The 7,916-nt window shown below is 51.9% G+C and overlaps 1 protein-coding gene across 3 annotated transcripts; it reads right to left on the bottom strand.

The window, feature by feature from the left end:
- Nucleotides 1-512: 512 nt before the first annotated feature.
- On the bottom strand, nt 513-7,682 carry LOC311601702 (uncharacterized protein). 3 transcript variants are annotated; one of them, XR_014780635.1, is made up of 2 exons: nt 5,691-7,127; nt 513-1,876 (listed from the first exon to the last, which is right to left on the bottom strand). XR_014780635.1 is itself a non-coding variant. In XM_084789398.1 (2 exons), exons 1-2 carry the CDS (start codon nt 7,405-7,407, stop codon nt 1,749-1,751), a joined length of 402 nt encoding a protein of 133 aa, XP_084645524.1. In that variant the 5' UTR covers nt 7,408-7,682; the 3' UTR covers nt 513-1,748. The 3 variants fall into 3 exon arrangements, 1 of the variants encoding a protein (XP_084645524.1); XR_014780636.1 differs by lacking the exon at nt 5,691-7,127 and adding an exon at nt 2,145-2,312; XM_084789398.1 differs by lacking the exon at nt 5,691-7,127 and adding an exon at nt 7,134-7,682.
- Nucleotides 7,683-7,916: the final 234 nt, after the last annotated feature.

The following is a 7,916-nucleotide window of genomic DNA, read 5'->3' as shown; positions in this document are numbered from 1 at the left end:
GATTGAGTGAAAAAAAACTTTCCTATCCTCAATCTCATTGAAATTAATACCAAGATATACACGGTAGGATGTTTTCAGTTGCAGACAACCTCATTAACTGCAAGGGCAGGCTTCTTGAAGTTCCCTATTACATCAATGGTGCCCTGAAAGGATGTTGAGGGATTTGTGGATGAGCTAACTTCTTTCTTTTTCTATTTTCTGCCTTTCTTCCTTCCTCCCTTCCTCTCTTCCTTCCTTCCTGCCTGCCTGCCTACCTGCCTTCCTTTTATGTTCCTTTTTTCTTTTCTTTATTTTTTACTTTTTCTTCCATCTTTTCTTTTCTTTTTCTATGTGTAGCCTGGCTGTTCTGGAACTAACTCTGTAGACCATGCTGGATTCAAACTCACAGAGATCTGCCTGCCCTTGCCTTCCTAGTGCTGGGATTAAAGACATTGTAAGACCCCCGACACGGCGGTCTTAACGTGGAGACCCCCACCAAGAACCAACGAGACCAAGGCTTCGGCTGCAACACGCAAGACGCTTTATTATTAAGGGGACGGGTACCCGGGCGTTTCAGTCTCCCGAGAGGCTGGCGCACCCAGCGAGTTTTCAGGGGGTCCTTTATAGGGAGTTTGGCGGGAAGCTCGGTTACAGAAGCGAAAAGCATAGTTACAGGGCTCTGATTGGTAAATTTAAATGAGGCGAGGTTATAGTCTGGTCATTAGGTGGGCTCTGGGAACAGGGGAGTTTATCCGTTCTCCGGGCCAGATGGCCGACCATAAATATCTTGTTTGACAAGGACAAGCACGCTTTTATCTTTTTTTTTTTCTGAGCCCCAGGCCTTATCTTATCCCGGGAACCTATTATTCTAGTCTTGCCTTGCAAGATAGCGTTACTGCTGCTATGCTTGCTATGCCGGGTGCACAGGGGAGGGGGTCTTACATTCCCCCCTCTTGTTGTAAACTGAATGAAATCTTCCATTCAATGACCTCTGGTTGTGCCTGTTGGAGCTGTTGGTATTGTTGGGTTAGAACCAAGGCCTGTACAACCGATAGGTGGTCTCGGTTTCGGATGAATTGCATCAGTCTGTTAAGAACGCAGGGCCCAAAAAGTAGGAGCAGAACAATAATTAACAAAGGGCCTGTTATGGTAGATATTAAAGTGGTGAACCAAGGAGCCTTATTAAACCAGTTTTCATACCACGTTCGTCCTGATTCAAATTGCAACTGTCGCTGTTTTAGTCTCTCTCGCAGTTTGGACATACTATCTCTGACTACTCCTGTATGGTCAGCATAAAAACTACATTTTTCCTTGAGGGCTGCACAGAGCCCACCCTTTTTCAGGAACAGGATATCTAACCCTCTACGATTTTGGAGCACTACCTCGGAAAGGGAGGTCAGGGACTGTTCTCATGGCCTGCTGTAACTGCTGAAAATGAGCAACCTGAGTGAGAGCAGTAGTCCTGGTTCCGATCCCTGCCACAACCCCCCCCGACTGTTAATCTTTTTAATAGCAGTGTCAGAGTGATGGATATTGGCTCTCGGGGGTAGCGATTGATCCCCTTAAAGTGGTGGTATAGGTCGGAGGGGTCATGGAGCGAATTAGGTTCGGGAAAGTCTTATCTTTAAAGGGTTGTCGGTCTGATGTGCTTTTTATGTGTTCCCGTCTGTGTCCTTGGCCGCCTTGACGTGAGCAGCGTGAATCCAGGTGGCAATTCCGTCTACCTTGAGAGCCGTCGGGGTAGTCAGGAGAACGGCGTAAGGTCTTTTTTAGCGGGGTTCGAGGTTCTTGGTCTGGTGACGTCGGACCCAGACGTAGTCTCCAACCTCATTTTGCACCTCTTGGAGGGCTCTTAGGTGTGCCTGGAGGGAAGGCCTGGTAGCAAAGGAGCCGATATCTGGGTCAAGGAAGTGAACAATAGGAACATGTGAACCATAGACAATCTCAAAGGGAGTAAGCCCATGTGGGCCAGGGGTGTTCCTAACCCTGTATAGGGCCAGGGGTAGCAGGGCCACCCAGTCCTTAGTGCCAGCTGCAAGCGTTAATTTAGTCAAAGTCTCCTTAATAGATCTATTCATGCGCTCTACCTGTCCTGAACTCTGGGGTTTATAAGAACAATGTAATTTTTAATTAATCCCCAATAGTTTGGCCACCTGCTGGCTTACCTGGGAGACGAAGGCTGGTCCGTTGTCGGACCCAATTACCTGTGGCATCCCGTAGCGAGGGAAAATATCATCTAAAAGCTTCTTGGAAACCACCTTAGCCGTCTCATGTTTGGTGGGGAAGGCTTCAGTCCATCCTGAAAAAGTATCTACGAAGACCAGCAGGTACCGGTATCCATATATACCTGGTTTGATCTCCGTGAAGTCAATTTTCCAATGGGTCCCTGGCTGGTGCCCTCGGACCCTAGTTCCTGACAAATTTAAGGACTTGTTGGTATTGACCAGCGCGCAGGGCCAGCAATTGTCAATGGCTCTCTGGAGGGCCTCCTTTTTTTCCAATAGGTAAAAGTCCGTTTCTTTTTTTTCGAGGAGGGTCTTTATTTTCTGGGCGCTTAAATGAGTGAGCTTGTGGAAGTAGTCAATCAAATAGTTAGGTTTTTTTGAGGGGACAACTACCTTGTCCTGGTATCGCCAATGGTTGGGGCCTTCAGGGAGAGCGCCCAACTTGTGAAGTCTTTGTATGTCGTCGTTGGTGAATTTCCAATTCCGATCCTGCTGTCCTGGCGCTCCGGTGTCCCCTTGTAAGGAAAGCGCCTCGAGAGTGTCGAGGGGTCTTGTAGCGGCTTGGCGGGCTGTCTCGTCAGCCAGCCGATTACCTCGAGCCTCAGGGGAGTCCCCTTTCTGGTGGCCCGGGCAATGGATGATGCTGAGCTGCTGGGGTAAAAAGAGGGCCTTCAGGAGGGCCAGGATTTCAGTCTTATTTTTAATTTTTTTACCTTCTGAGGTGAGGAGTCCTCAGCGCCGATAAATTTCTCCATGTACGTGGGCCGTGGCGAAGGCATACCGGCTGTCTGTATAGACTGTTAGCCTTTTTTCTTTTGCCAGTTCCAGGGCCTTGGTCAGGGCGATCAGTTCAGCACGCTGGGCGGAGGTCCCTGGGGGCAGAGGGCTGGCCCATATTACCTGGTCGGTGGTGGTGATAGCCGCTCCGGCCCGTCGTGTCCCGTTATCCAGGAAGCTGCTCCCATCCATATACCAAACGAAGTCTGGGTGAGGGAGGGGCTGGTCAGTGAGGTCAGGGCGGGTTCCGTGGGTTTTCGCCAGGACTTGCTGACAGTCGTGATCCTCAGGCCCGTCTGGGAGAGGGAGCAGCGTGGCAGGGTTGAGATTGGTTGTTGGCCCAAAGGTGACTCTGTCCGAGTCTAAAAGCATGGCCTGGTAATGGGTAACCCGGGCGTTGGAGAGCCATCTGTCTGGGGGCTGCTGGACCAGAGATTTCATGGCATGGGGCGCTAAGATAGTAATTGGCTGTCCCATGGTGAGTTTATTAGAGTCTTTAAGAAGTAAAGCGGCTGTAGCAACCATCCGTAGGCAAGGGGGCCAGCCTGCTGCCACAGAGTCCAGTTTCTTAGAGAGGTAGGCTATAGGCCTTTTCCAGGGCCCCAGTCTCTGGATTAGAATCCCCTTGGCGTAGCCTTGTTTCTCATCAATGAACAGCTCAAAGGGCTTGGTTAAATCGGGCAGCCCCAGTGTGGGGGCTGAGATTAAGGCAGTCTTAATAGCCTCGAAGGCCTGTTGATGGGTGGGCCCCCAGGTAAACGTCGTTCCTGGCTTGGTAAGGGGGTACAGGGGAGCTGCCAGTTCCGCGAACCCAGGGATCCAGAGGCGGCAAAAGCCCGCTGTTCCTAAAAATTCTCTGAGCTGACGGGGGGACCGCGGTGGCGGGATTTGGAGGACAGTTTGTTTTCTAGCCGGAGTGAGCCACCTCTGTCCATCCTTGATAGAGTAACCTAGGTAGGTTACTTCAGTCTGGCAAATTTGTGCCTTCTTGAAAGAGGCTCGATACCCCAGCCGTCCTAGGACTTGTAGGAGGGCGTGGGTTCCCCGTTGGCAGCTCTCCTTAGAGGGGGCTGCCAGGAGGAGATCATCTACATATTGGAGCAATATGAGGTCTGGGTATTGTACCCTGAAGTTGGCCAAATCACGGTGTAAGGCCTCATCGAACAGGGTGGGACTATTTTTAAATCCCTGGGGCAGCCGTGTCCATGTTAGTTGTCCCGAAATCCCCAAGTCGGGGTCCTTCCATTCGAATGCAAAGAGAGGCTGGCTGGAGGGATGCAGTCTTAGGCAGAAGAAGGCATCCTTCAAGTCCAGCACAGTGTACCAGACATGGTCTGGGGATAGCCCCGTTAATAGGTTGTAAGGATTGGGGACAGTAGGATGTATGTCTTTAACCCGTTTGTTGACCTCTCTTAAGTCTTGGACCGGCCGATAATCCCCCGTCCCGGGCTTTTTAACAGGAAGCAAGGGGGTGTTCCAGGGAGACTGACAAGGAGTCAGTATGTCTTGGTCCAGGAGTCTCCGAATATGAGGCCGTATTCCCAGGTAGGCTTCCTGTGACATAGGGTACTGCCGGATAGAGACTGGGGTGGCAGAAGCCTTAAGGTGTACTAATATGGGGGGCTGTTGGTGAGCTAGGCCCATTTTCCCAGTTTCGGCCCATGATGATGGATACAGGGCGTGCCAGTCTGGGCTAGGGGTATCGCTCCCAGGGGGGTCAGTCTCATACAATCTGTATTCATCCTCTAAATTTAATACCAAAGTCTGAATAGGCCGCCCTTGTGGTCCTGTCACATGAGTGTGCCCTCCTTCGAAGTGAATTTGGGCCTTGAGTTTGGTTAATAAGTCTCTTTCCAGGAGGGGATATGGGCAGTCCGGGACGTGAAGGAAAGAATGTGAGACCTTACCGGTGGCAAGATGTACTTTTTTCTCGGTGGTCCAGCGGTAAGGCTTCCCACCAGTTACTCCTTGCACCCAGGCAGTCTTTGTTGTCAAGGGTCCCGGTGCGGTGGTGAGGACGGAGTGCTGAGCTCCCGTATCCACCAAGAAGGTGACGGGTTGCCCCCCCACATTTAGAGTTAGCCGGGGTTCAGGGGGAGGCTCCTGACCCTGACTTTTTCAGTCTTCCAGGTTGAGGAGAGCCGCGGAGGGGGGGGTTCTACGGGGCCCTTTGGGACGCCTGGGACAGTCCCGTACCCAGTGGCCTCTCTCCTTACAATAGGCACATTGGTCCTTATCCACAGGGGTTTTTCTCCGTTCTCCCTGGCCCTGACTATCCTGGCGCCCTGAAACTACGGTGGCCAACAGTCTACTCATTTCCCTATGTCTCTTTTTATCTCTAGCATTTTCCCTTTTTTCCCGCTTTCTTTTTTAATCTCTCTTTCTTATTATACACTTTCTTTGCCTCCTTTAAAAGATCCTGAACTGTACTTTTTTTGAGTTTTTTTTTTAAATCTCTTTAATTTGTGTCTGATATCTGGGGCAGATTGTCAGACAAGGACATGGCCAGGGTGGTGGCCTGGAGAGGGTCTTCAGGGTCATATGGAGTGTAAACCCTGTAAGCCTCTTTTAGACGCTCAAGAAAAGCTGACGGCGTCTCATCTGCTTTCTGAGTAACCATCTTAACCTGGGCCAAATTGGTGGGTCACCTGGCGGCTTTTTGGAGACCCACTATGAGCAGCTGACGGTAAAGACATAGGTGGGCCCTACCTTTCTCAGTGTTGAAGTCCCAGTCCGGTCGTTCTAAGGGAAAAGCACAGTTAATTTTATTTGGCAGCTGGGTAGGCCGCCCATTAGCTCCTGGGACGCTCTTGCGTGTTTCCAGAAGGACGCGCTGCTTTTTTTTTTTCCGGAGGTGAGGAGCGTCTGTAGGAGCTGAGAGGTCTGGGGTGGAACTTTGCGCCGGCTGGGGAGTCGGCCGGCCATTGGTGAGGCCTTGGTCGCTGTGGTGGGAGCGTCAGGGCGGGGCGCAGGTCCGGAGCGCTCAGGTGGCGGCGGCGCAATATAGAGACTGGCCCCAGGGGAAGCCGCTGCAGAGCCCTTGGGTTCTGAGGCCGTGAAGGGTCCCCAGCATTGTGCTCCTCCCGGTTAGAGGAGCAAGGGAGGCGGGAGGCGAGCAGGGGGATAGCGGGACTGACGTCGGGAGGTAGCCTCCGTGGGAAGGGACACCCGGATCTCGATACAGTCTTGGCAGCGGAGTCAGGAAGGAAAAGGATAGATTTCGGACGCCCTCTTGGCCAGCTCCTCGCCGCCCCACCCCTGGGCTGGAGCAGAGAGTAATTCATACAAAAGGAGGGCTCGCCTTAGCCTCGGGGAAATCCCAGGGACTGTCGCTAAATTCTCGCACCTCCCTCACAGCCCGGATTGGCAGTGCCCACCCCGCCGCGGCGAGAGGAGCATGCGCCCAGGGTTGAGCTGTTCTAAGGCAGGCGTGGTAAGAGAGGTGGGGAAAGGAGGGGGCTGAATGAGGAAAGGTCTGACCCATGGAGGGGGGTCACGAACGAGAGATTTTCAAGTCATTATGTAGGGGACCTGGTCCGGATGACCGTGTGGTCCAGGGTCTATAATTTTGGACTTGGTCTGTAGAATGAGAGAAAGGTTAAAAGTGCCATCTTGTGGCCACCCGGTATAAAGCGTAGGCCATTCAGTGGAACAAAGAGTTTCCCATCTGCCCTTGCGGACTTCTACTGACAGATTGTGTGCAATGGCACGGACCTCTTTGAAATGCTGCAAAGTAAGGGTTAGCGGGGTGACAAGAGTCTGACCCATGGTACCAAAAACACAAAACGGAAGACAACAGGGGGAAATCTAGACACAAAAGACCAAAAAAAAAAAACAGCTTGCGCGGGACGCTTGTGCCAAAACGGAGGTTGGAGACGCAGGGGGTCCGGACTTTCCCTGTCTCCCAGATGAGGCGAATAGCCTCTCAGATGGGCCGGGGGCCCCAGATTCGGATGGGACAGAAAGTCCCTACGGAATCCCGCTGGGACGTCTCCCAGGGGCGCAAGGGGGGAGTTCAAGCCCGTCAGCTTCTCCCGCCCTTGCCAGATTCAGAGAGTCTGCGCAAACACCGAGACACGTAACGATTAACAAAGATGAAATGACAACAAGACAACAACGACAAAGCCGGCCGGCACAAAGACAAAGGCTTACCTCCCGAATTTGGGTCGATGGTCCCCAGGCGGGGGTCTCGATCTCGCTGGGGCCTCCAAATGTAAGACCCCCGACACGGCGGTCTTAACGTGGAGACCCCCACCAAGAACCAACGAGACCAAGGCTTCGGCTGCAACACGCAAGAGGCTTTATTATTAAGGGGACGGGTACCCGGGCGTTTCAGTCTCCCGAGAGGCTGGCGCGCCCAGCGAGTTTTCAGGGGGTCCTTTATAGGGAGTTTGGCGGGAAGCTCGGTTACAGAAGCGAAAAGCATAGTTACAGGGCTCTGATTGGTAAATTTAAATGAGGCGAGGTTATAGTCTGGTCATTAGGTGGGCTCTGGGAACAGGGGAGTTTATCCGTTCTCCGGGCCAGATGGCCGACCATAAATATCTTGTTTGACAAGGACAAGCACGCTTTTATCTTTTTTTTTTTTCTGAGCCCCAGGCCTTATCTTATCCCGGGAACCTATTATTCTAGTCTTGCCTTGCAAGATAGCGTTACTGCTGCTATGCTTGCTATGCCGGGTGCACAGGGGAGGGGGTCTTACAACATGACCATTACTGGCTGGGAAGACAGGCCTTTTTCTATACAGTTTTAGGATTTCATGGAATATGTTGCTTCCTTGAGTTCTGTTTTTGTTTTTGTTTTTGAAAGGAATTCCAGGGCCCTTTGAAGTCCCTGCTCGCCCCAGCTTACTTGGCTCCTGATAGTTATCTAGGCTTCAGATCTTTGCCTGAGGCTAACTTTGGAAGGGTCATTTGTCACTGACCTAAAGAAGCA

The sequence above is a fragment of the Acomys minous genome (assembly GCF_964271855.1).
Source record: "Acomys minous genome assembly, chromosome: 7".
NCBI lineage: Eukaryota > Metazoa > Chordata > Mammalia > Rodentia > Muridae > Acomys > Acomys minous.
The sequence above is the reverse complement of the archived record's forward strand: the minus strand, read 5'-3'. Positions and strand labels throughout refer to the sequence as shown.

What these genes read in the sequence shown, in the direction of transcription:
- LOC311601702 (XM_084789398.1), bottom strand. Translation starts at nt 7,407, where the DNA reads ATGCTTTTCGCTTCTGTAACCGAGCTTCCCGCCAAACTCCCTATAAAG. An exon ending in CATCGACCCAAATTCGGGAG is followed by an intron (nt 1,877 to 7,133) that starts GTAAGCCTTTGT and finishes TCCTTGACCCAG; the next exon opens with ATATCGGCTCCTTTGCTACC.